Source organism: Cuculus canorus, chromosome 4 (genome assembly GCF_017976375.1).
Source record: "Cuculus canorus isolate bCucCan1 chromosome 4, bCucCan1.pri, whole genome shotgun sequence".
NCBI lineage: Eukaryota > Metazoa > Chordata > Aves > Cuculiformes > Cuculidae > Cuculus > Cuculus canorus.
This window is the reverse complement of record NC_071404.1, coordinates 9,761,972-9,789,917: the sequence shown is the minus strand read 5'-3', so window position 1 is coordinate 9,789,917 and position 27,946 is coordinate 9,761,972. Positions and strand designations below refer to the sequence as shown.

The following is a 27,946-nucleotide window of genomic DNA, read 5'->3' as shown; positions in this document are numbered from 1 at the left end:
CCCTCCTCGGGCTGCCCGGGGAGAGACAGGGCCATGAGGGAAGCGTGCCTGCGGGAGGACTACATCTCCCAGCGTGCACCGGGCAGAGACCGTTATAGCGCGGCGGCGGCTTGGACTACATTTCCCAGCATGCACCGCGGCCAGCACGCCCGCCAGGCGCCTATAACGTCTTGGCTCCCCGTCATGGACTACATTTCCCAGCATGCACCGCGCTCAGCACTTCGGCCATAGCGCCTCTAAACGTCATACCACTCCGCCCTGGACTACAGATCCCAGCATGCAGCGCGCCCGGCTTACCGTCAGTTCCCAGAGGACTACACTTCCCGGCATGCCCCGCGCCGCGGGAGGTGGTGCTATGCAAACGCGGCCGGCGGCGGCGGCTCCGGCGCTGCTGGGCGTGCGGTGATCGCCCGGCGGGACATGAGCAGGCCGGTAGCCCGTTGTCGCCGCCGCTAGTCCGCCGCCACCACGATGGCCTCTATGCTGCTGCAGACCTGCGGACGGCGCGCCTGCCGCCTGCCCCGAGCCCTGCGCCGACAGCCTCAGCTGGGTGAGGCTTGAGGCGCAGCCGCCCTTAGGCCCGGCCCGAAGGCCTGGGCGCGGGTGGAAGGGAGGGTGGAAGGGAGGGCGGAGGCGTCTGGAGGCTCCCGGTGTGGGCGGAGGGAAGGGACCCGGCGTTTCCCGCTGCTGGCGCTGAGCCGGGCACTCGCTCCCCCGCCGGGGGTGGCCGCTGCGTCCCTGTCGTGCCTCACGCCCCCCCGGCCCTCCAGTCGTTTGTGTGTCCCCCACCCCTCCTGTCGTCCCCCTTCCCCTACTGCCCCTCTCGTGCCTCCCTCCCATGTGCCGTGCGGCTCCATCCTGTGCACCCTCCTTGCCCCGTTCCATACTCCCTACCCCAGTCCCGATGGGCTGGGGACACTTTACTCCGGTGGCAGTAGGGACATATATACCTCTCAAATGCCAGCTGGCTGAGGAATTAAAATCCATGGGTTTTATTAAGGCAGAGGAATGTGTTACTGCTTTTCGGAGCTGCCTGCCTTATTCTCACTATAGTTTGGCCATTGTCACTGGCTATAGGCATCTCTGTACCCTTTAGGAAAGTGCATGTTTTCTTAGTCTGCATGAGGAAGGAAATGTGAGTTTGCCTTTTACCAAGTGGCTTTGAAAACTTGGGAAAATAGGAAACACAGAGTGTGGTAGTTTCCATTAATAATCAAGATAATTCGGCAGTTTGAATATCCTAGGGCAGTGAAGTTTAATGTCATGAAGTAGCTGATAACCTGTGACGTACATGAGGCCTGCAGTTGCTTTTTACATGCCAGAGTAGGGGTTTAGCGAGGAATGAGGGAAAGCTTAACAGGCAGTGGTTTGTCCCTGAAGTGCTGTCAGTGAGAACAGAGTGTCTGCACATTGGAATCTGGCAAACCTGATCAACCGTATGGATGCTGCTTCGTTTTGATAAACAAGTTGGCTTCTTGGTTACCAGTAATCCCTCAAGTGTAGTAGCTGTTTCTTGTGGACGGTTTGGATTTTGTGGGTTTTTTTTTTTGATTTTGTGGGGTTTACACTATGCTTATGGTGTAATCAGTGCTTTTAATTGGAATGATAATGTATTATTACCACGTTATTCTGCGGTGTAATTTCTTTTTTATAGTGTTTTGCTTTACTTAGCTCATCTTCTTTGCTTTGCGTGTAAGTCGTCTAAGATTAGGTTAAAGCTAAGTGCTTCTAAGAATCCTAAATGTTCTTCCCGTCAAGATCAAGCTGTTAAGTACCACAGGCTTGTACTTCTGTGGAGACTTAATTTCATGTTAGCCTTTTCTTTCTAAAAACTCTACACAATAGTAACAATACATAACTATTCTATATTTAAAACTTTAGATTTGATGTTTAATTACATTTTTAAAATAAAGCTTCTACTGACTTCTGTTCCATGAAGAATACAATAACATACAGTTTTTCTGGCACTCTTGCCTTTCTTACTTCCAGAGTAATCCTCATGCAGATTCCTTACACGCTCAACACCTCAAATGAACTGTTGAGTGTGGTAAGTTACACTGACCTTCTCCAGACACTTCTGAATGTCTGTATTATTCCTCGCTTCTAGGATATGGACTTTGCTCCTTTCTGAAGAGCCTACGTATTTTATTTCAGGGCTGGCTTGTACTTAGGTACTTGTTTAGAGCAGACACTGCAGAACATGAAAAGCTCTGTTGTCAGAACAGGCAGAGTTGAAATTAGCAGTTATTTTATGGAATCTTTTGATGAAATGGTATTTCTGTGTGCCTGTTCACACTCTGAATGGCTGTATGGCAAGAAGTGTTTGAGTCAGCATGTTTTCTTATGGTAACCTTGGAATTCTGTTCTTTGGCCCCTTCCTTAGCATTAATGAGTCTGGTTGGAAAAAAAAAAAAAGATAAGCAAAGTGAAAGTGTCTTGCTTTTGTGGAGTTCTATCTAAGCAACTCCAAGCCAGTTTTGGTCTCCAGATCATCCCTCTTTGTTGTGGGGACACCTGTCTGTAGTAGATAATATCCACTGCTAGCGGGACTCTCTTTTTGTAACACAGACCTTATGTTCTTCCTGGCACGGAGGTGAGAGACAAACTACTGTGCTGTAGACCTTACATGCTGCCTGGTATTCAGGTGAGAGACAGATTACTGTGCTGCAGACCTTAGGTGCTTTCTGGCACTCAGGTGAGAGACAGATTACTGTCCTGCTACTTATTCTTCAAGACTTTGAGTTCTTGTCTGCTTTGATCACTTGTTCCTTAAAGTCAGGGACGTCCTTCTTGCCTGTTAATTTGATATAATTTGAGATTGGTAAATCCTTTTCCTTTGGCTTGTCAAGGCTGTAGGTTTTGCTGTAATGACACCAAAGCCCACTTAGCAAGATTATTGAAAATTTTCTTTGGTAAGTTAACTTATCTCCCACCTCTACCTTCTGATTTCTCCACCTGATTTTGGATGTGTCTCTTTTCCTCTAATAATTAGGATATTTTGTTGGGGAAGGCTTCTGGTGATCAATGTCGAGTGCTGTGTTTTCACAGAAGCAGGTGTTACTTCAGGTTCTGCCACAGACTATATCTTTGCTTTGAAGTTGGAAATGTTGACCACTAACCTCTAAAATGATCTTCTTATCCTGCTGTCTCTTAGGATTGACCAGAAATAGTAGGACTCAGATGGGAGAAACAAACCACAGCGTGCATATTCCATCTACCTTTCCGTTTGTGTGGGTACAGTGAATTCTGAAAAGATTGGCTGAAAAGATTGTACAAAAAGAGTCAAGGTGTTTGGATTCCTGCTCATGAGATCTTCTTTTGTTCTGTCCTGGAGTCTTTTTGTACTTGGTATCAGCTAGCTTTGAGTTATTGTGGCTAGATATCAATACAAGATGTTTTGTTTTAATTGCTTTAGGGAGATTGATGCTTTTCTAGTGGGTTCAGGGATCAGTGATAGTAGATTGCATATGACGACTAGGTAGAGTTTTATGTAGTGCTGGTGCTTCTGTGGTGTTGGATGGTTGGAAAGCTCTCAAGCATAGGCCTTTACTGAAACATGCGAACTGACTTAACGTGTATCGTTTCACGGTCTCCTCAGTTTATTACCAGAATGGATGCTGCGTGTCTCTATACCTGGGCAGAAGATACATAGCTATTAGTTCTCCTTGTGGACTTTCTTAGTTACTATTTAGACTGATTCTGTGTTAGCATTCATTTTGAGGAACACAACACTTGCTGGAAAGCTAACATTTCATGGTTTTTGAATCAGTCTCTGGCCCTTCAGGACAATTTTTATTCTTTGCAGAGAAATCCAGGTGTAGAGCTGTCTTTACCAGATGCTGATTAAAATGGGACAGCAATGTATTGAAGTGGTGGTGTGGTTCCACCTCTCCAGTGAGGTGTGCTTAGGTTCCTACTTGTCTGAGGGACTTAGAAACCTGTCTTCAGGCATTGGGACAAACGTAAGCAGTACCTCACACATCCACAGAGCTTGACTGCATGTATGGACAGTTTGCTTGAACGCTTATGGAGATGTCACCTGCACTACAGAATTGCTTCCCGCCTGTTTTCTCTTTTTCATCCTGTGTGTCAGAATTACAGATGAAGAGAAATAAGGAGGACAAGGCATGTGGCATGACTTGTATGGGAACAGGATGAGGCATTTGATCTTCAGTAGTTCCCATGGTTATTGTTAACGCAAAACAGTTTTGAGACTTGGCTGTTTGTGATCATAACCATCCAGAGTGGGAATGTGCTTAAAACAGGCACTGTAAAGAAGCCTTGTTGCTTTTAAGCAGCATCATTTTTATGCTTTCAGTAGTAGCCATTCTTGTGTAAAAGTCAGTTTTTTAAGTCACATATTTATGTACAGGTCATTATGTGGATAAAGGCCTTCCTGAATTTCAGAATAAATGCTAATTATTGGTGTTTTTCTAGGTAACTTGGCAGATCGGGCATGTCTTAGCTGTACATCCCTGAGACTGGCAAACAAAATGTGAGTAAATATGAACTTTTTTCCTAAAATTGAAACTGTACAAAACCATCAGTTAGTATGTATTCATAGAATGTAGGTTTAAATCTTATAGACAAAGTGTGAAAATATTAGCTTCAGCTTATGTTATTGACAGGTCAAAGGAAGGCTGAGTATTACTCTCTTGATTTCCTTGGTTGTGTGTGGGAGAAGGAAAGTGAGGTCTTCCTTTTTCCACCCACTTCCTCCCTTTTGGTTTCACTTAAAATGTGAAAGCAACAGAATATTACTCTTGCGTGTGAGTGATTCCAGATGACATCACAGGGTATTATGGGCTTCTTGCATACTTTCTCTGTGGAGTTGCATACAGTAAACGTTCATTCAAATCTGGTTTGAAATTGGGACAAAAAACTAGAGTTGACAGTTGGGAATGTAGGTCATTTGAGATGTATCTTTATTAAAAGAAAGTAGTTTGCTGTATGGTACAGCCCTGAGTGAGGCTCTCCTAGGAGATGGCATACTCTTTGGAAAAGTAATCCAGCCGCTTATGGAACTTAAGTAGTTGAATGTTGGCAGAATCCATTTCCTGTTCCTGACTTGGCTAATAAGGCATACCTGTGGATATGAACTTCCTAATGCCTTTTCTCGGAATGTTAAAAGATGTATTCTTTAGTTCATTTACAATCTAACTGCTCAGGAAACAGTGGCTATTCTTCTATTTCCCGTTTCCATAGTAAATCAGGATGTGTATCTGCATATAACCCTCTGATATGAAACATAAAGTAATCACTTTCATGTCATGTTAGTTCTATACCACTTATTGTATTATTATTTAGGAGAGTTTTTTTTAGTACATAAGGCAACTCAGATCTCTGTTTGCTTTTTAGTAAATTTTTGTATGGGCCCTCTCTCTTGGAAAAATGGGAACGGACAGATTTAAGTCTGTTACGTAAGCCACAGAATATTGGGACAGAAACTATTGTTATTTTGGGGGGAATTTTTTTTATCAAAAACTGCTCTTCGTGTAATGTTGCTGCTTAAAATAAAACAAACTAGTGTGCGCTCCCTAGATGACCCAGAACCAAAAGCAAGGGACTGCGATGATACCAGTTCTGAGGACAGCTTCGGACAGAAGTTTTTTGGCATCCTACTAGTGCAAGGGTGTTCAGAGAGGCACATTTCTTCTGAAAACTGTTTTTTCCCTGCAAACTCATAACCAGTTCTGCTGGCAGAGCTCCCTTCCTTTCTGCATGCAGAAGGATGTAGATGTCTCTAGACAGAAATTGTTTTGTAGGCTGGGATCTCTGCTTTTGGGAAGTGACTTGCAGTCAGGATGGATTGATTTATGCAAGTCTTTTAATCTGATTTTGAATATGTACTTTATTTTCCTGAAGGAACTGTAGTTCTTAGTCACGATCTGTGCAAGTTTAATTTTCTAGCTAATGAAGACAATGTTTTGTGTGGCTGTTTGTTGCAGCAGTTGTCTGGACAGAGAATGGTCAGATGTTTAAAAATTTAGCTTAAGCTGAAACATATTCATCTGTCTTTAAAAAGTAATAATTTAGTAAATTTTCTTGTACAAAGCTCTATTTGAATACATTAAATAGATAAAACCATTCAAGTAATTTGAATTCATTGGATATATGTGATAATTAAGTTTAAAAAGTACTTTTTTTCTGAAAAAGTGAGTAAGGCTGGACCTACAAGTGTTCAATAAACTTTTTTTTTCCTTGAAATGTTACTCAGAGCTGTAGAGCCACTTGTACCTATTTTCTGTTCATTGACTGAAGACAAATACCCGTTCAGATTTTATTTTGGTAGTACAAGGGCTCGGTGAAGAAACGCCCCAGTCATTTCTGTCCTGTAGACAACTTAATGCTGGCATTTCAGTTTGAAGGACGCCTAATGGAACTCATTTACGTAAAGTATTTTATCTACCATTTCAAATTTGTCATATCCTTTTATTATAAAAGTGTGGAGTTGTACTATAAAGAACAGTTCTTCTCTGTGTATAATAGGTGTTTGGGGTAGCTGAGCAATGCTTTCCTTCTAACTTCAATTTACATTTAATTAAAGAAAAGAACAAAGTTCTGAATAAGATAGCAGAGTGTTGGTTCTGCATTCCCCAGCTCAGTACCATGATGGAAGTTTGTGCATAAACTTCCTGCTGAAAAAGGAAGACTAGATGCATGGAGATAATAAAAGAGAAACTCTAATCAAACTGAATTTCCCTGATATTAATTTTCTTCTAATTAAGCACCTATTCCAAGGCTACAAGTTCTATTTTTCTTTCGAGTGTGTTGTTCAAACAGGAGAAGTAATAGAAGGGACTTTGTTACTTGCCAATTTACAGATTTATTTTCAAATGTCGCTTTCTAAGTGGAAAGCACTTCTGGTTGCTACTGTTTATTTAACTGGAGTAAAATAAGCTACCTTCAAAGTTGTCTAAAGGGACATTCCCTGCAGGTTATTTTTTGTCATGAAGTAAAGCCAAGTGTTCTTTTCAGGTATAGACACCTTGATTGTGAGAGTCACAGGTTTGGTATTTTTTCTTAGATATGCAGTAGAGATTTCTCAATTTATGTATGTATTTTCTAAATACATAAATTTATGTAACTACAGAAATATATATAAATAGCTTATGGTGTATTGCTAATTCTTGAATGCTTTTTTCTTCTGAAGGACTGTACACTTTAAATATTGCACTAGCGCCTCTCCTGTTTATGCATACTCCAGAAAAGATCACTACTGTTGTTGGACTAAAGGATCTGAACAAATATACTTGAGTTCCTCTGGCTCATGGACGCCACTAGCAACCAGGGGTGTTTTAGGTCCCCAGTATCTTCCAGTTAGATGGTGGCATTCTTCACGTCCCCTTCAAGATGACTCCATAGTTGAAAAGTCACTGAAGTCCTTAAAGGACAAAAACAAGAAGTTGGAAGAAGGAGGTCCTGTATATAGTCCAACAGAAGTGGAAGTTGTGAAAAAATCTCTTGGACAGAGGATTGTGGATGAACTGAAGCACTATTACCATGGTTTTCGATTACTGTGGATTGACACAAAGATAGCTGCGAGAATGCTCTGGCGAATACTTCATGGAAATACTTTGTCTCGTCGAGAACGGAGACAGGTACTGATTAAACACGGATGTCGTTCGAGTATCCTTAGTGACTGCTCTATTTTATTTGGACTGAGTTAATTCCTTCTGTTGTCTTCTGTTCCTAGAATTAAAATTGCTAGCTGCATTTCCCTCCTCCCTGTGAGGACGTAAGAATTTTGGATTCGACTCCCAAACTTTTTAGTTTCATTCCCTGTTATTGAAGATAAATTTGGTATTTTCTAGCTGGAACAGCAGAGGATTCTTCTGTCTTGGCATGTGGACAGCAGTTGTGGTTTGTTCTCAAGTTCCCATCCACGTGCTGCCTGTGTGTAGATGGCCACTTTCGCTGGCTTTTCACTCCAGCTGGAAAAATAGAGGGAAAACGCTTTTAGTAAAGGTTGGATTTGTGCCAGTTACGTTGTGTTTTGTTTTATTTTTAAACAGAAGAAAAGCTGCAGGCTGAAATGCATGACTGATAATCAGATATTAGTACTATCTGTTACAAATGTATTTCTGTTGTGGTTCGAGTTTAAAGTAGAATCAGTTTTCTAACTTCAGCTGAGTCGTCTAATTTTAGTCCAAGTAAGATAATTTGGGGAAAAATTTTGCTTTATACCACTGTGTTTCTTTATGGTACATAAGAAACTGTAAAAATGCAACTGATAATTTTAAAGAAAAGGGAAGAGGGGGTGGAAATAAAATCTGGAGTGCAAAATGAGAGTGCTTGCAAATTAGAATAGATGTGCATTTCAATAGTAATTTCAGTTCGTGAAGTAAATGTGCTTATTCAACTAGAATTATTTAAAAATATTTGATCTGAGCTCTTATATATGAAAAGAGTGCAAAATAATAAGCTGTTTCAAGACTCGTATGGTTTAAAAATTTTTTTTGGAAGAATGCATTGGTGTTCGACTTCACCAGTTCATCAGCAGTATATCAAACATGCTGATTTAGTAGTTCCCATTTTACTGTTTTTAAAGAAAAGATATCTAACTGGTTTATTAAGGTAAAATATTCAAGTCTGTCTTCATGCCCTTTTTTTTTTTTTTTTTTTTTTTTTTTTAAAGAAAATACCAAAACACCCAAAACATTTCAGCAGTTGCTGAGAAAACAGTGTGCTGGAAGAAATATTGGAGAGTGAAGTGTCCATGCTCCAGCAGCAGGAGCGAATAGTGCTGCTTGTAGTCATGGGCCAACTAAACGCGATGCATTAGGTTCATGTCTCTGCCTTCAAAAAAATTGTTAAATGATCACAAATATGAATATTTTCTCATTGTTTTAATAATTTCCTGATAAAATTAGGTACATGATTGAACATTTTCATGTGAAATTAAAGCACATCCCATCTTAATGCAGTGTGCCAAAGTTGGGTTTTTTTCCTGTATTGACAAGGTAAAACAAATAACAATTGTTAAAAAATTAAACGTAGCAGCTTTCATCTGTGATTACACCTGGTCTCTTTCTACAACAGCACTGGTTGATAGTATTTGGTCTCAGCATATTCGTGCTACTTATTTTTGCCCTCTTCCTTATGCTGGTGCGAGAGTGTTTGGCAGCTGCTCCAGACAAAACGCTGCTCAGCAATAAATATAACAGTCTGTGCTGACGTGAGAGAGGGGATTATGTAGTGCCAGGAAAGAGTAACTAAGGACAGCAGGGAACGAGGACCACAGAACTCCTTGTAGCAGCAGTTCTGGCTTGTGCTGGCTTATTGAAAGCTTTGGGAAACTTGGAAAACCAAGTGAGACAAACTAATTTATGGTTTAAAACAGAATCAGAAATCCTCCAGAGGGCAAGACTGGAACTATTGGTTTTCCTGCTTGTTTCAAGTTCACTGAGCCATGCTTCTGAGAAATTATACAAATAACAGTAAAATATGGATATCATGGAAATATTTCTGCTGAAAGATCAGGACTAGGAGGCATGAATCTTTAGAAGTAATATGTTGCCTTTGGACACGCATTATTCCATCAATAGATGGAGTTACTAATTTGATTGCCCTTCAGTTTCATCATCTAGTGGTGACAGAGCTGTCTTTTTCATAGTTACATAGTATTCTGGCCTTTGGCCTTCCTGGATTCTCTTTTTTTTGTACAGATATGCGATTTCAGTATCAATTCCTTTATTTTAAATAAAATAGGAATTTTTTGTGCAGGTATAAAGGAGTGTTTATATTGCTGTATCCTGTCTCTTGTCTAATGATGCATGTGTGTCTGTGTGCATGCAATCCAGTGTAGAAGATGTAGAGAAAATACTTTTAAGAACTATAGCAGTGTTATATTCTCAATATCAGTTTTGTGTTTTCTTTGTATGTAGGCAGAGGATGTCCTGTCTCTTAAATGGAGTTATGGTAGGCTTAGAACCCCGGGGTCAGTGAAAAGCAACCCAGCATACAGCTTTTTAACAAACTTACTTTAAGCTCATTTCAACATAGTTCATTTTTTATCAGTTCAGCCTTAAATTGTAGTAAACTGGCTGATTTGAAGAGTCTTAAAACTTTGATGCCAGATTAATGACTAACTTCACAAAAGTTGCTCCTGAAATTAAAAAAGTACATACTGCTTTAAGCGTATTAAACTGGATCTGAACTGACAGTCCTAGAGAAACCTTATCTTCACGCAGACTGACAAATGAGTTATTTCTGCCTGCCCTTTCCTTCCTCTTTGGAGGCAATAATGGAAAGTTATCCATGTAATCTAACCACATGAACAAGCCATTGCAGCATGGCTAATGCAACGCAGCTATTGCTTATGTAAACTGGAAGTTCATTCCAAAGTTCTGCTTGTACAATTGCTGGTAGGGTTTGTATTTGGCAGGATCACAGATATACACTTAGGAGAGAAAGCAGGAAGAAGTAAAACGTGCAGAATATGAGGCCGGCTGTTAAAAACTCATTGCTCTAGCGCTGCCCCATACAGCAAGATGATTCAGGACGTGAAAGTGAGGTGATGAACACTGTGGAGTTTGTGGCGGGTATATCAGCTTTACAAACCCTTTGGCCCTGCAGAGGAGGGAAGAGTGGAATACATGAACTGTAGCAGCAGATACAGAGGAGTCACAAGTTTTTCATGCTGAGCTGCCAAATAAAGCGTGTGTAATCATGCACCATTGTATTAGGTTCCTGGGCAAAGTTGTTCTTGAGTTAGCGAAGGGTGTAGTTTCATGATTTGTGTAAACTGATATCCAGGATAGCACTACTGCAAAAGAGGCCGGTCCTGCTTGGTCCTTGAATCAGATTTTCCATCCCACCCCATTTTCAGTTTGTACTGATACTCTTTTGCTTGCCTGTGTGTGTATTTATGGGTTAGTTTTAGCTGTATCAGTGATATACCTTCACATTGTGACTGCTAGCATGCATTCATGGCTCTTTGTGGCCAGCATTAGGTTATCTTAGTCTGATTGTAAAACTGCTTCCTCGGATATGGATTTTGCCTTCTGCAGAATACTTACACACGCTGTCTGAAAATAGGTACTGATAGGAACTCTGTACTGCACTCTGTAGAAATTGAGGATTTTATTTTTTAGGGAAGATGAACTTGTTCTTCTGACTTTAAAGATTTTCTTCCAAACTTTCTTACATATTTTTGAATTCGCTGGTAGTCATTTGTCTTCTATTGTTGGAATGAATGGAAACATCTTTGTGCCTGCAAACAATGGACCAAGGCATCCCTTTGGGGAAACTGATTTTTTTTTTTATATATAAAAAGAAATGCTGAACTTGGATTCTGGATTCCTTAAACTGTGTTTATAATTTTGGCTGGTTTTATTCTAGGAAGATTATGGTTAAAATTGTACTAGTTCTGCATTCTAGCAAAGCATGCAATCTGTACTGGTTGTGGCTGTTGTTCCCCTGGATTGGTGTGAGCTGTGGGGAGGGGATGGAGGAGGAAGCATGGGTTTCCTTGTATATAACATTTATGTGGCCAGTTTTTGCCAGTTATTGCTGTGTTTATGATATAATGATGTTGAATGGCAGTGCTGTGGCAGGAGCGCACTGTAGCATAGGTCTGACCTTCAGTCTCTGGTTTAGAGACTGATATTATTCCAAATAACAGATTATTCACTTTGTAAAACAAGGTAGAGTCAAGCAGTCTGCACTCCCCAAATATAAACCAACTTATTAACCTGGGTACTGAAAGATTTTATTATAGACTGTACAGCCTAGTATATACATTTCTGGGTCTACAGAAATGAGAAGGACAGTATTTTATGCAGTTCAAGATTTGGTAACTAATGCATCGGCCTGCTTCAGAGGATTACCGCTGTAGAAAAGCAATGATTTAAAAAAAAAGGATCTACCAAGCTGGGCTCATTACCCTGGGTTTAAATGTACATTACAATTGTTATAAGGCAGAGGAGGAGGGATCTTTCTTTTTATTCTTGATTACTTAGTCCCTAGTAGCTCATGCATGTAAGAAGTGGTGGGGCGCAAATAAAGATGAATAAATGAAGCTAAGCAGCTTTAATGACAACAAATGACCACCTCCTGTTTTCAGGTGCTTTTAAGAGGTTTAAATGAGATACTTGTTCAGTAATCCTATTGAGACACAGTGAGGCTTTTGGAATACTTTCAACAGTGTTGAAAACTGGTGAAGCTCTGACACGATGTAATATATAGTAACTTGAAGAAGGACACTAAAACCTGACTTTGTCAATCCTTTTTCCGTGTTATTTTACATTTCCTTTGTAGCAAGTATATATGTGAGTTTGAGTGATAATGTGTATGATCATATCAAGTATTTTTTTAGATAAATATTTAAAATTTTGCTTATCATTCCATTTCTTTTTTTTTCCTTCCAGTTTCTTCGAATATGTGCTGATCTTTTCCGCTTGGTCCCTTTCCTAGTTTTTATTGTTGTCCCGTTTATGGAATTTTTGCTTCCAGTAGCTCTTAAGTTGTTCCCTAATATGCTTCCTTCAACATTTGAGACAAAGTCTAAAAAGGTAAGGAGGTCTGAATTTATAATCCAGTGATATGTTTTGAAGAAATAGATCATTTCTTGGTGAAGGAAGAAAACAGAAAAATTCTAAAAATCAGAAAATAATCTAAAAATTAGAGGTTTTTTTCTGTATTAGGGGAATGCTTTTGTTGTCTTTATGTTGATTTGATGATTTTGCTTTTAACAAATAGTAGTGAACCAGTGCCATCCTGATTTGTCTTTTTGTATGGTGAGTGCTTAGCTAGGCTGTTCACTTCTCTTGTCGTTTTTGCTGTCCTCATCTCCATTTTCTGTGACTCTTACAAAGCAGAAAAGAAAACTATGAGACTATATTTTTCTATAGTTTGTATTAAAAGAGGCAGACTTTGTTTTAACATTTGTAGTCCGTATTTTTGATGCAAGATTTTTGGGGTAGATGCTCACTATTTATAATAGCTTCTAATGCATTGTTTTCTTTAAACTTTGTTTCTTTTATTTAAATTTTCTCAGGATTGTTTAGAGCTTTGTAAAAACACCTCCCCAGGTCTCACTTTCAGAATGCAATATACTTACATGAGGTTTGTATGTAGGGAGCATCTAGTCAGCCACAGATATAATCAGTCATGACTGTATACTTGGATCTAAACAACCATTAATTTCTAATTCTGTGACAAATTCCTCTCTGTTTGAATGAAATGTAATATAGGATTTCTGTGCTGGATACAAGATTTGAAAATTGCCTAAACCAAAGTTGTTTAGTATCTCTTTTCCTGATACTAACCCAGAGGGTGCCTGTTAGTTGTAGCAGGAGACGCCACTTATCCTGCATTTTACTCCATTGATGTTGCATCTCATGCTTCATGGAGCTTTGAGCTCATCAGCCTGTTTTTCAGTGTGATTTGGGGATCTTTGGTAAGAGTGAATGTTGTCTTGTGTGTGTTACAGCAGAAGTTCAGAAGTACTCCACATAACTTCTGTGAGAGCAGCAGAAATGGTATTTAGTGTGCGTACTTCTGGAAAGAACTTTTAAAGCCAAATATTTTTTAACAGGAGGAAAGATTGAAGAAAGAATTGAGAGTAAAGCTTGAAGTGGCTAAATTCCTTCAAGACACAATTGAGGAGATGGCCTTAAAAAATAAAGCAGCCAAAGGAAATGTTACAAAAGATTTTTCAACATTCTTTCAAAAGGTAAAAAAATGTATTTTCTCTTCCTACCAAAAAATAGTGTGGTTTTTTGTTTGGTCTCTGGTAATCATCAGCTACCCTTATTCTGTCGCATTTGAAGGAGAAGGATGTAATAGGTTTTTTGGGGGATAGATATCTCTTTTACAAGCAATACTTCAATGTGCTAAAGTTTTACTGTTCTTAGGTTTGGTATTCTAGCTGGTACATTCACATTGTTTAATTTTAGAAGCTGTATATTTCTGCTTATTCACTTCTCATTCTCGTATGTTAGTAAGTCCATTCTAATATCAAAACGATTATGTGTTTAGTGATTACTTGTGTAGCTTTTGACATCTTTTTGAACATCTCAAGTAGAAAATGAGGGAAAAGTTCTTTCCCGGTTAGCTGATTAAAACTTAGTGGCCAAAAAGTAAATTTTTTTTGTTGAATTTTATTCTGCTGATAAAGCCTTTTTTTTTGATGTACAGTTGCTATACTGCTGAAATCCTTTCTGATACTGACTGAAGTGTGGTATAATCTAGGATTTTGCTAGAATGTGAGGGCTGTTTGGTATGAATTTTTTTCTGTTCACAAGCAGTTACTGACACAGACTAAATGCCAGACACCTGCCCTCCTACACTGATGGCCTTTAGGTGTGACAGTATTTCCTTCAACAAAGTTGTAGGTAAGGGTAAGGTGTTCCCTGGAGAAATGAAAAATATCTTCTTATATCTTCTCAGAGCAGGATTTATCTTGGTTTGCTCACAGTTCTAATTTCTCTTAACTGTGGGGCTGTTGAATAAGAGATTGAGCCAACAAAGTTGAAAGCAAGAGTGTAGTCCCCTCCTTTGGGGAGAGTCTGTACTTGCACAGAAAAAGGCACGTAAGCCTGGGAATTTCAGACCTGAACTTCACAATTCCTGTCAGCTAGCTTGAGCTTTTTCTGCTTGTCAGTCAGAACAGAGTTTTGAAAGGTGGGGAAATAAGATTGTATTGATAGTGCTGAGTAAGTTTTGCTGGTCGGTATCTGCTTGCAAAGGCTGTGTACTCTGAAGCTTCTGTGCAATATCTGTTTGTGTTCTTTTTCATCTGCATAACATTTTAAACAATTAATTTTAGCAGTTAGTAGCTGCAACACTGATGCCGCAGACGTTGGGAGTGTGCCACGGCTGTGCTTCATGCTTGGAACGTTTCCTTTTCTCTGAAAGAACTGCTACTGAGAATTTACATTTGGCTGTTAATTTCTGTGGAAATAAATGACGTATCACTCCACACTTGCTGGAGGAAGTCCCAGGTTTATCTGACTAAAAAGAAGTTTCAAGTACTGCTTTTCTGATGTGTGGGTGTAGTTTTTACAGCTATAAATTCCTCATTCAGACTCTTGATCTCATTTCACTGTACTAGATAAGAAATGTCAAAGCAAGAAGAAACTTAAATGTTTCCCATCTTTTTGCTGTTCTTTTATAGCTGCTTCTGCAGTAAAATATTTGATGCTGCAAAAAGCATTGATTATGAGCTTAACATATTTGTTGCAGAATTTCAGAATTTATCTGTGTTGCTTTATTGCTAGTGATCTGCTAGAGAGTTTCAGTTTGTATACTCAAGAAACATATGCCTAGTTGTGCTAAAATTCATCTTTAGACAGGGAAGAAAAGACTTGCTGTAGTCTTAAAGTTCCATTTTTGGAACTGGTAAGGTACTGGTGAGGTACAACAGCAAGGCCTTTGACCTTTCTTTCTCTGAGTTGGTTTCTCTGCTACACAAGTATCCTGAAGTTAAACCACCTTGACTCCAGTTATTTTGTCTCTTCCTGTACTCAAAGAATTTTTTAAGCTGGCAAGTAAAACAGGTAGGCATAAAAAAATCAGCCTGTACTTGGTATCACTTAGCTTATATTTTCTTTAGGGGGCTTTGATAAAAAGGGATTGGGAGAAGTATGTTTTGACTATCTACGTACTTACTGTTTACACTGAAGGTGTTAAGTGACTAGGAGTACTTCATTGTCAAGTTCTCTAAATTTTGGATTCAGTAATATCACTAATAAGCACTCGATGGTATACTTAAAATAGAAAAATCAACATTTATTCAGATGATAGTATTTTATTATGACCTGATGAGACATGGGAATGATTTTTTTTCCCACATTCAAGTTTTATTTCTGCTGCCTGCATTTGGATTTAATTACAGTGAAGTGCCATTTGGCAACACATAACTTAAAGCTTAACTTCGCATTTGTACAACCTTTGAGAGCCTTCCATCAAGAAGGATGCAGAGTCCTTTGTCAAATAGTGGTTTATACTGTGGAATAACTTCAAGTACAAGTGCATTTGTGTTGAGATGCTGCAGAATAGCTAGGAACTGGAAGCAAAACAGTATTGTAACAAATGTGTTTGTGGAGATAATGTGGATAGGCAAGTGTCCAAATCCATGTTTCTCAGGGATGCCAATGTTGTGAAATTTTTGCCATTGGACACACTTCTCACTTTATCCTCACAGGGTGATGTTTTTAATGTGCTTTTATGTTTAGTAAGTATGGTATGATAAAGAATACTTGCCCCTGTGATTTTTGTTGGAGCTACTTATTCGCTTAGATATATCTTTCTTTTTTTGATGCATCTCATGGCAGTGCCAGCTTGAACATACCTGGTCATTAGTGTATGGATGCATCTAATTTTTTGCTTTGTTACCTTTATCCTAAGTATATTATGAAGTGTTGTTGGAAGCTATCAACACCATTAATTGTTTGGCCTTTTTTAATAAATAAGTTTGGGGTTTTTGTTGTGTTTTTTTTTTTAATTTCTCTCCTGTATTCTGTGTCCTGTTTTTAAAATTGTTGCAAAATACTTGACAAATGAGGAGAATGTGTTTATTGTTCAAAGTAATGCCCAGCCATAACATTTGCTTTGATAAGTTTTGTATGTGTTTTTTTTCTTACAGATCAGGGAAACTGGTGAAAGACCCAGTAATGAGGAGATCTTAAGGTTCTCGAAACTGTTTGAAGATGAGTTGACTCTGGACAATCTGACCAGGCCTCAGTTGGTGGCGCTTTGTAAATTGTTGGAACTTCAGTCAATTGGGACAAATAACTTTCTCCGCTTCCAGCTGACCATGAGGTTAAGAAGCATAAAAGCCGATGACAAAGTGAGTCATTCTAAATAGGCACTGGTTAATAATTTTGACATGAGGGTAATGAGTGTGTATATATAAAACCATAGAATCATTTTGGTTGGAAAAGGCCCTTAGGATCATAGAGTCCAACTGTAGACCTAACACTGCCAAATCCATCACTAAACCATGTCCCTAAGTGTCTACATGTCTCAACCACTTCCCTAGGCAGCCTATTCCAATGCTTGACAACCCTTTTGGTAAAGAAGTTTTTCCTAATATCCAATCTAAACCTCCCCTAGTGGAACTTGAGGCCATTCCATCTCATCCTATCCCCTGTCACTTGAGAGGAGAGACCAACACACACCTTGCTACAACCTCATTTCAGGTAGTTGCAGAGAGCTATAAGGTCTCCCCTCTTTCTCCAGACTAAACAGCCCGAGTTTAAACCTCAGCCAGTCCTTCTAAGTCCTGTGCTCCAGACCCTTCACCAGCTTCTTTCCCCTTCTCTGGACTCGCTGCAGCAGCTCAATGTTTTTCCTCTACTGAGGGGCCCAAAACTGAATACAGGGTTCAAGGTGTGCTGAGCACAGGGGCACATTCCTTTGGTTGCATTTTTGTTGGATTTTTGAGCTGAGTACAGGGGCACAATCCTTCTGTTGTGTTTTCGAGTTAACCGAGAACAAATATGCTCAAAGAGCTCAAAATCAGAGTCCTTAGTTGTAAGAAAAAGCTGACCTTTTTTTTACTTTTATCTTTAATAGACATGGAAGTAATTATGTTACAGGGATAAGTGTTTATATGAAACTATAATTTGTAAGGGAGCTGATTTAAATATTATCTGAGATTGACATTACCATCATGGAGCTGTTCAGACAACAGTATAATGCTCACCATTTAAAAAGCAGATGCTATTTTGTGTTATCACAGCAGCCTCTAGTGGCTGTTGTAAAATATGGACTTCTGGGTGTGCATTGATAGTGGTTCTTCAGTTTTGAGCAGTTAATGTTAAAGTTTATTTTGCGCTTTGTGCAGCTGATTGCTGAAGAAGGCGTTGATAGCCTGACTGTTAAAGAACTGCAGGCAGCTTGTCGTGCCCGAGGTATGAGAGCTCTTGGTGTGACAGAGGAGCGTCTTAAGGAACAGCTTAAACAGGTATGTTTTTGCAAGACTGTATAGTTCAGTTGCTAGCTCTGATTTTTTTGATTCTGAGAAGTTAATTTGCTTCCCTTCTCATTAGAGGCTTGGCTAAAACAGTCTTTCTCCTTAATAAGCTTTTGTCATCTCTGCTGCGTAAGTATGTAGTTGCAGTGGTTTGCTGGTTTTTGACTGGGCCATAATATTTTAGTAATGTGAGTAGGTACTTAGACTTAAATGTATCCAAAATATGTTTGTGTCTTTGGCAGTTTGTCTTGTTAATTATTTGTATTATTGTGTAAAGAACTTTGAAAAAAGTAGATCAGTTCCTTGTCTTTTGGAGTTGCCTCATTTAGAGGAAGATGCATGTGAAGTGAAACACTTTTTCATATTATTCAGCACTTCCAGAAATACTTCTTCAAAGAAAATAATTCTTCATATACTTCAACGTAATTGCTGTAATTCTTTGCTGCTTTTAACCTGTAGTTCCTTTGCTAGGATGATGGCTGATAAGCAGCAGTAAAAAAATTAGTGTTCACACTTTCTGTGCACGTGTAACTTGCTCAGCAAAAAAAGAAAAAGAAATCCAGAAGCTGAAGATTTGTTTTACGTGTTACATTTACAGTGGCTAGATCTGCACCTGAACCAGGAAATCCCTACTTCGTTGCTTATTTTATCCAGAGCTATGTATCTTCCAGATACTCTTTCTCCAGCTGATCAGCTCAAAACAACACTTCAGACTCTACCAGAGAGTGTTGTAAGTATTGTTGTAACCAACTTTCAGTGTCATCATTGAAAATCCGTTCAGAGAAGTATATTCCTCTTAGTTCCATGCTTTACTATGAAAAGCTAAATGATAGACAGGTATATTTGAGTGACCTTCAAATACAGATGAAGTTGGCTTATATGTGGAGGGATCTGAGAATAAAGCAAATGAAAGGCAATATTTCATTGTGCGAGGGTAGACGGTAGTAGCTTAAGAAGGTTTAGAATATACTTTACTTACATAAAAACCAATCTACAATCCAGGCAATATAAAGAGAAAGATATGTAAATGTTGATGCTGATGTATAGATGGAGAAATCATCTGAACAGATTATTGGTGGTCTCGAGAGTATTAGAATACCTGATTTCAGGGTGGAACGTTCTCATTTTCAAAGAAGATCGTCCTTTTCTGAGAAATGCAAAAATAGGGTAACTTTGGGGGGGATTCAACTATTCATTAGCATACTGTACTATCTATCTCAGTAAGGGTATACAAATTTCTTGCATTATGTACGTGTACATATACACACACATATAGGCTTTAATGGACTTGCTATGTCCTGTTCAGGCCAAAGAGGCTCAGGTCAAAGTGGCAGAAGTTGAAGGTGAAAAAGTAGATAACAAAGCACGGCTGGAAGCAACACTTCAGGAAGAAGAAGCCATCAGAAAGGAAAATGAAGAAAAGGAAATGGAAAGAATATCTGAAGCTGCAGAGAAAGCCAAAGAAACCCTTCAAGTTGCAGCTATGGTAAGTTCTGCTCTTCACTATATAGAAATAAATCCTTCTTTTTAAAGAATTGTCGTGTTACAAATTACTGCCTCCACTCTGAGTGTTACCCGCAAGCAACTGGACTTTAAGTCCACATATGGAAGATGTGAGAGAATATTAAAACAGACTGCAACACAAAAAGGTTCAGTGCAAAACATTAAAGATTGTCTCAGTCATGCATATCTTTGATTTCTTTCCTCTTAGAGTAATATGCGAAACATTTTATTCCCCTAGAAATTGTGATGGGTTGGGTTGATCCCCCACTCCTACTTTAAATGTTCTTATCTTTGGCTCTTTCTATTTACCATTAACCTGATAATGTCATTGTGTAATACTTGACTATAAAAGCTGCTGGTCTCCTTTACTGATGAATTAGGTCTCAGGTGCTCACAGGTGCAGTACCTTAAGTTCAAGTGGGTATTTTAATGTGAAAACACTGTTGTGTTGCAGCTTTTTAATGTTGTCTTCTCTTAAAAATGTCTGTGTCCACTTCGGCAACTATTTTGATTTTGAGAAGTCATCGTTTACATTCATACAGCTAATGTTGTTTTTGTTTTAACTAAAACTTTGTGGGTCTTTCAAATTTAGAAAGAGGTGGAATCGGCAGTAGATCTTGAAGCAGCTGCTTTGCAAGCTAAAAAAAGTCAGATGGCCGTGGATGCTGAACAGGAGCTGGCACAAGCAGATGTGACAGTGCACTCGGAGACACTGAAAGATACAGCCCCAGTATTGGAAGGCATTAAGGTAATCTCGTAACTGTACGTTTTCTTACTTTTGAATGGAAAGATTCAAAACAACTCTATAAGAGCCATGATAACTTGCTTGACCATCCTTCACTTTTAACTCTTTTACCTTTTTCTGTCAATTAAAAACAACTAATTAGTAGACTGCAAATTCTCAACCACCAATGCAGAAATTGGCATCAGCATAAACCATCTCCAAGTATCTCCTTTATCTGTGCTGCTGGTACTAATATACCTATTTTGGGGGGCATCTGCACTGACTGTAGATTTAATGGGTCTGGGCATTTTGAATCTGTGTGAAGTTAACATATGAGCAGGGAGAGGACAAGATTAGGTAAAGATTAGTGTTCCCCTATTTTGCAGGGTGTAGCTAGGACAAAGGATTAAGTAAGGACCTAGGTTTTGACTAGACTGTAGTAGATTTGTATTAACTTCCTCTTTTAAACCAATACAGGCAGTGTATATACACTAAAAATCTTTTGGTGTACTCTTTCAGTGTTTGTTTATTATGATGTTGAAGGCATTAATAAGCCGCCATTAAAGTAACAGCTTAATTTCTAGGATTGGCATGCTTTGTTGTGATCAGAGCATGCTTTGTTACCATCAGAGCTTGCCGGTTTTAACCATTTGCTACCTGATTGGTGTGTAGCTCCCCAGATTCTTCTCCTTGCCCTTACTGAAGATAGGAGTGATATCTGCTTTCTTCCACTCCTGCACCACGTTTCCTGTCCCATTTAGCAGCAGGCCTCGCTTCAACCTCTTGTATGCCTTTTTTTTCATGTTTCAGTTGTACCTTAAGTTTTATTAGTAGGTGAGCATTTTATTCTTGTCCATAACATTTCCTGTCAGTATTTTTCTGAGTCCCAGTGTTACTTTGCAGAGAAAAATTGGTTTAAAATTTATGTTTAGGTAGAAAAATATTCTCAGTTTTCCTGGATGGCATCATTATCTACCTGCTGTTATTATAACATTGTTTACTTTAGAATGCTGCCAAGAAGGTTTTAATGGTAATTACAAAATGGAGCTAATCCACATTGAAATAACGCATTTTTGTGTGACAAGTTAGCAGACTTGGCTGATTCTGTAGCTGGGCGTAGGATAGTGCAGCCATGAGGAATGCCACGGGAGGGAGGCAGACAAGGCTGGGATCAGCTTGTTTGGAAACAGTAAGGATGTGTGATGTTGCAGCTAGCTTTCACTGCCACATCTGGTGTAGTATTTGCATTGCTGCCTGCTGCGCCTCCAACACTGTGAGAACATGTGACAATGGTCCACAAAGAGTACTTTCTCAGGAGCCTGAACTGATAGGAAGAAAACAAGAAGTAAAGTTAGTGTGGCATTTCTTAACCAGGGTTAGTGTGGCCTGTCCTCTCAAAATGCTTCCAAAGATTTTAAACACTGCAGAACACATTTGTGCCTCTTAGGGGAAAAATGTAAGACTTCTTGAAGAGGACTGATTTTATCTGAGGCAGAGGAATTAGTTACAGATGCTGTATTAAAATCAGAGGCAATGTCAATGCCTAGATTCTAATAGTACACTGAAACTCTGAGTTGGCGAAGGTGCTGAATGCCTAGTTTGTGAACTGTTCTGTAGTTGTTCTTTGGAAGCATGTTGCAATTCTGCTCTGTTTCTGGCATCCTTGTTTGCACGTGTCTTTTTGTACTCTGCTTATGTGGCTCTTCAGAATTTCAGAGTTTAGCTATTCAAAACAAAAGCTGGTGTCTGGGTAAGATTAATATGTGAATTGTAGCTAGTATTATGGTATTTTAGCATTTTTAGTGAATCATCTTGGATTCTTATTTGTCAAGTATTCAGTGAGGGTTTAGGTTTTTATTCTCGGCTTTACAGGAGATGGGTATCCCTCAAACTATGGATATTCATACTTATTCTTAGAAAGGTTGTTGAAGATAACTTTGTTCCAGCTCAGCTTCCTGAACTTTGCTCTGCAAATTTTTTTGTATAACTCGTCTTTCCTACATTTAGTGAATTGTTTCTCAGATGTTTGGATTTTTCACCCAGCAAAGAAGGAAGTAAAACATTTTTATATGAAACAAGCACAGAATTTCGAACAGTGAAAACCCACATAGTAAATCACATTTGCTGAAATTACTACTGTGCTTAAAAGATACATGCCATAGCAAACTAATTGCCTTAGCATTTAAGATCTTGGCATTAGCCTCAAAATGCCAGTTTGTGCAATATTGACTCCAAATATGGAAGAAGAATCTTGAGTGTGTCTCTTCTAGTAAAAACCTGAAATCTTTGAGGAGAATCACGAATGTGTCTTTCAGTAATTTGTATGTATTTTCTGTTACAGGGTGAGGAAATCACTAAGGAGGAGATTGACATGCTGAGTGATGCTTGCACCAAGCTGCAGGAACAGAAAAAATCACTAACAAAGGAAAAGGAGGAGCTTGAGGAATTGAAGGGCGATGTCCAGGAGTATAATGAGGTGAAGAATGGGGCATGGAATTTAGGTTTTTTAAAAATTTCTCTTTGTGTTTAGTTTTAGCATAAATGATCCACAGCTTTAAAAGTTGTCTTAGTTGGATGACTGTTGGTCTGCATTTGGTGGCTGAGTAAATGAGCTTTTATACAGATCCTCAGTTGCAGAAAATGCGTAAGGCCTATTTAAAATCACTGGAGCAGCTCCCACCAGATGAGAATCCTGTTCCTGCTCTTATTTCCGGGGTGATGAGACTAATAGGTTCTCAACTTTCTTGTCAAGCGTAGATGTCAGTATTGCAGATACTTCAAGTTAAGTCAAATCAATCTTACCCAGCTTTTTGAAAGACATGGAAAATTAACATTTAATGGGTGCATGAAAATGGCAGCAGTGTTAGAATTTATTGTTCTAATCCCAGTTTGGCTCTGTATGTCTGTACATTTGCATTTCATTTACAAATGGCTCCTGTCTCGAAATGCTTGTCTAAGTCAGGAGTGTCTGACTTCACACCAACTGAAGCTTTTCTCTCTTGACCATTTCTCTTAGGATTTGCAAGAGATAAAAGAGCTCTCTAAAACTGGCCAGGAAGAGGTAGTGGAAGAGTCAAAGGCAAGCAAGCGATTGACCAAGAGGGTGAACCGAATGATTGGTCAGATAGACAAAATTATTAATGAATTAGAGACAAGTCAGAAGACGATGGATGTAAAGCTGGAGGGTGTTGATAGTCCTCCTGCTGGGTAAGTGACTTATCTCTGACTGTTCTTCCTCAATCTTGCTTTTGTCCAATGTGCGATTAAAAAAGAATTAGCAAATTGTTGTTTAGAATGGTAAGGTAATTTATTTTAAAAGTAAACAAAATTGTAGATTTTTTTCTTTTATGGTATGTTAAATGTGGTTGAAATGAGGAAGGAAAAAAAGCAGGTGTCATTCCCCAGATGCTAGTCCTGAGGAGTCAATTTGTATCTTACCATCTTGTTCATGCCTCTAGCACTAATGGTGATGTTGATAAAATCATACCTTTAGTCACGTTCCTGGTGCTTTAGGTTTGCCATTTGTCATTGATTGAAAGAATGGCAACAGCGTGGTATGCATGTTTGTTCTTTAGTAGTGAGGAAAAAAGTTGCAATAAAGTCTGTTCTGTCTCTGGGGAGAAATGGGGGAACGGGTCTGATGGGAGTAAGGAGATTATTTTACACAGTCCCGTTCTAAAAATTTGCTTCATTTCAACTTTAACACACTTGCATATTTTCAAAGAAAAATCTTTCTTGATAATTTCAGTGCAAAATTCATTTATCAGCACTTCTCCAGGTCATAACGCTATGCAGAGTTTTTCAGGCAGTCATGGATTGAATCATTTGTTGTTCGTTACCAGCACTGCAATGCCTAAGAACTGTGACTGTGATTCTCAGTTTGTGATTTATTACTGTGTTAATCTAGTTTATGCTTGCACCATTCTGTGTGATTCATTAAGAGTTTCCCAACTCCAATAGAGCATAACAGAAACAGAAATAAGGATTCTCTTTTTGTTGCTTCCAGACTTTGTTTTTTCCAGTCCCCAGGGCAAACGGTCATTTGTTTCAAATTTTGTGTAATAAGATTAAGGCAGCCATATGAGTAGTGCTTTGCAGTGTTGATAATCAAAACCATCTGAGTTTGTAAATTAAAAATACAATATAGAATCTACTTGTGCTGAATGTAATTATATTTTATGTAAAGGATGGGTTTGTGGATGATTTTGTAGGTGATTTTGGATGACTGAAAATTATTAGTCTAAATATTGCCTAATTGACAAAGGCTTGTTTTTAACCTTCAAGTTGATGCAATCATTACCAAGCCATCAAGAGTCATAGAAATGACACAAGTCCAGGACACTTAGTGGCAGCTTGAGAAATTGCTTCTTGAATAAAAGTCAGACTGTGCCCAGACACTAGGGACAGGTATGGAGCTGGGATTATACTGATAAAGCCGTTCTGCTTAATGTTTATTTGGTTTGCAGTGTCGTGCATTTCAGCTTGACCTGGGCTGGAAGATTGTTCTTCACACTAACAGAACTATGAAGGCAGGGAGAGTTTTTGGGTTGCAGAGGGCAGACAACTTTAGCTTTGTGAGATGAGTGAGCAGATAGAAAACATCTGAAATAGGCTAGTCAGGTTTAGCCCTCTCTTCAGCAAAGTCCATTCCTTGATATGAGCAAATGAAGCCTATTTTAACAAAATAGCTTAATTCTCAAGTGATTAATTTGCAGCTTTTTTTTCCCCCCGTGGCTTTCATTAATTTTGTGTAGGCCAGCCTCTCTAAATCTATAAGGGTGGCAGGTGCACGGCACTGCATCTTAGGTAAATGGAAAGGGCAAAGGGCATTAGACAGTCTGGGAAGCACAGAAGCTGTGCTGAACTTTATTTCAAATCCTGCTGGATACCTGTGTTTGTGCAGTAAAGCACGTGGAAACCAACAGCATGAGACTCGATGGTAAGATAAAGATTGATTTGAAGTCTGCTTGCTTATCATTTTTGCTTTTTGCCTTCTGTTTGGGATTGTAAATGAACAATATTTTTAAAAATGACTTGCAATCTAGTGACTTTCAGGGCTATCTTTTGTCAACTTTACTCCATTGGAGTAACTGCTGGCCGTGTACAGATTGTGCTTCCTCTTCAGGGAGAATCTCATCAGTATTGCTGAGCTAATTAATGCGATGAAACAAATTCAGAAGATTCCAGAGGAGAAGCTAACTAGGATTGCAGAGGCACTAGATGAAAACAAGGATGGCAAAATTGATATTGATAATGTTGTTAAGGTAAGTCTGTGGGCTACTTAAAGAAAATAATTGTAGCCATCCTTCAAATATTGTTCCTGTTTTGACTTAAATTCATATTTCTGTCTTCTGCAAGGCTATTTACTTGATGGTAGTGAGGTGTTTGGTAATCTGTTATAAATAGATCTTAAAATACATATTAGCAACTTCAGAATTTATATGGCTGTTCAGGGGGCCGGAGGGGGGAATCTTTAGCCTGTGTCTGTTACCCATGTTGCTTTTAAAGCTGTAGGTTTTCCAGTATGCATATGTCATGTTCTGTAGAATACAGGAATTTTGATGTGCTGCTAATGGATGAGAGGGAGGATGGGAAGGAGTTTTAGAAGAGCTACTTTAGGAATACCAGTATTAGCCAAAGTCTTGACGTAGTATGTGTAGGTATCTGGTGTTTTTGCCATAAAGTATAACAACTGCTCGTTGCTTGTATACCTTACAGGTCTCAGTGAAATATCTGTTTCTTATGCTTGAAAGATATTAGACCATCCGTTGTCTTTCAGGTCCATTTTAAATGGACCTGTTCCTCAACAAAATTTATGATGTGAAAATGCCTCAATTATGTGAAAAGTAAATGCTCTCTCAATTTCATTCTATTTTCCTGTAGGTAGTGGAATTGATTGACAAAGAAGATATTGATATCGGCACCAGTCAGGTTGCTGAGATTATGGCACTGCTTCAAAAAGAAGAAAAACTGGAAGAAAAAGAGAAAGCAAAGGAAAAGCATGATAAAGAAGCTGCAGAAGCAAAGAATTAAGCTTCAGAATCTGAAGCTAATCTGAGTTGTAACCAAAATCTTGTATATGTGTCTGTGTCTAATGGCTATGTATTACTTGAGCTTTTGTGATTATGGGATTTGTTCTGAGCTGATTCTAGTAATAAATCCTAGATATGTTTTCTGACATATGGAATGAAATTTCTGTTCATCAAAGAAGCGATTTACTGTCATTCCGTATGGATGAAAACGAAAGATGCTTCTTTAGCAGTGCTCCTGCCCACAAAATCAAGTGTTTGCACTCAATGTGATACAGTGATCCATTAAACTTACAGGTTTGCTGTATAAATTAAGTGTATCAATCATGGAAAAATGTTTCTCACTTATTTCCTTTCATCATTACACAGGGCCCAACCTTGCGCTGCTTCTACCTTTTAGCTTTTTCAGAATTTAGTACAAACTTACCATTCTGTCAAAGTATTACACTTTTTGTAACCTATTAGTGAAGATTCTGTGGCTTCAGTAGCAGCTCTTTAGGTTGAGTTTATTTAAGTTAAATATCACTAAGCTGTTGCCTCACTGACAGAGAATGTGGCATTCTAATCACTTTCATGAATTCCTGATTTTTTTTTTTTTCTGTTGATGGGAAAAACAGATTTATTTTTCTCTAGAAAAATTCTCTTCTGGAAAATTCCCATGAAGTTTACTTCTTATGGGTGCCTTAAATTTCTGAAGACTAGGCAATAGAGGATCTCACTTCTACTCAAAATTCTGTGAATTACTAAAGCATTGAAGTCACAGGAGCCTTTAAAATAGTTTCAGAACGCAATCTATCAAACAGTAAAGTGAGTTAAAGTGTTTGTCTGAATAGCAACATGAAAATAATCATGAGTGGGAAAACGTCATCTTTTTGCATATGTTTTTTAAAAATGCAGCTATCTTTGCATGTTTGTCACTTTTCATCTGATAATTAGTTATACCATAACTACTTCTCTTACCTCTCAATTTTCATCTCAGGTATAAAATCACTATACCAGGTATAGTCAAAGTACATAAATACTTCTATCTCATGGACTTGTTTATTGTGCAGTCAACAAGTCATGTCTGCTTTTGCCAGTGCTTTCATGACATTTTTGGCTTTCTAATGAATTGATTATAATTACTGTCTTTTAACTGTGTGATTAAATACTGACAGTAGGTCAAGCTTCACTCAATGTTTGTCCTTAGTTGTAAATTTTTAAGTTTGAAAACTAAAATACCAACTCTGGGATGTTCTCTAATTCCTGGTTGCCTAAATTTTCCACTCATTCTTAAAATTTGTTATGAAATACACCCAGCGTGACTTGAAGTAGCAGGGTTGTGGTTTATTTTTTTATTTTAGTTGGAATTTGCACCCAATATTATAAAATACCTGAGCATCCTTGATTTTGTGTACACTATAGAGAGCACATCTTACAGTGGCACTGTATACAGTGATATAGACGTGGGCAGTTAGTACTTAAATGCTTTTAGTCATAGTTGCATATTTTTGTAGAAAATGTTGGCTCCCAAGCATATTTCAGCATAATTCCATGTTCAGCATTTATCTAGGTTGGCTAAATTATTTGTAAAAACTCATTTGAAGTTAGTGGAACAAAAAAAGTTTTGACAGTCTCATGGTTTGCATGATGGACCATTGTATTTAGTTGTTTCCAAAGCAAGATGTACAATAAGATGTACAGTACAATTAACTCTAGAACAAAGGTCAGTGTTTAGTTTTGAGTATTGAGTTCCTGTTCTGTACAGTTTGCAAAGAAAGCTGCTTA

At 38.6% G+C, this 27,946-nt stretch overlaps 2 protein-coding genes across 6 annotated transcripts in view; one reads left to right on the top strand and one right to left on the bottom strand.

Moving 5' to 3' along the window:
• Positions 1 to 434, bottom strand: part of NSD2 (nuclear receptor binding SET domain protein 2) — a 105,734-nt gene extending 105,300 nt beyond the window's left edge. For 2 of the 4 annotated variants that reach the window (XM_054065565.1, XM_054065567.1), the window contains exon 1: positions 298 to 434. The gene's annotated coding sequence lies outside the window, so the exon portion shown is untranslated. The remainder of the gene's footprint in view (positions 1 to 297) is intronic. The other 2 variants (XM_054065570.1, XM_054065568.1) reach the window with 1 other exon arrangement.
• On the top strand, positions 327 to 26,404 carry LETM1 (leucine zipper and EF-hand containing transmembrane protein 1). Of its 2 annotated transcripts, none has more exons than XM_054065571.1 (14): positions 327 to 550; positions 4,438 to 4,495; positions 7,154 to 7,601; positions 12,372 to 12,515; positions 13,541 to 13,678; positions 16,592 to 16,795; positions 17,795 to 17,914; positions 18,522 to 18,653; positions 19,230 to 19,409; positions 20,019 to 20,174; positions 22,492 to 22,626; positions 23,167 to 23,357; positions 25,258 to 25,414; positions 26,034 to 26,404. In XM_054065571.1, the coding sequence occupies exons 1-14, from the start codon at positions 472 to 474 to the stop codon at positions 26,181 to 26,183; spliced, it is 2,292 nt and encodes a 763-aa protein (XP_053921546.1). In that variant the 5' UTR covers positions 327 to 471; the 3' UTR covers positions 26,184 to 26,404. The 2 variants fall into 2 exon arrangements, with proteins under 2 accessions (XP_053921546.1, XP_053921547.1); XM_054065572.1 differs by having other exon boundaries at positions 328 to 550; positions 25,276 to 25,414.
• The last annotated feature ends 1,542 nt before the right edge of the window (positions 26,405 to 27,946 follow it).

Excerpts from the sequence above, each read along its gene's own strand:
- LETM1 (XM_054065571.1), top strand. The coding sequence starts at position 472 with ATGGCCTCTATGCTGCTGCAGACCTGCGGACGGCGCGCCTGCCGCCTG. Across the intron at positions 12,516-13,540 it reads TTGAGACAAAGTCTAAAAAG|GAGGAAAGATTGAAGAAAGA; the intron begins GTAAGGAGGTCT and ends ATTTTTTAACAG. Across the intron at positions 13,679-16,591 it reads TTTCAACATTCTTTCAAAAG|ATCAGGGAAACTGGTGAAAG; the intron begins GTAAAAAAATGT and ends TTTTTCTTACAG.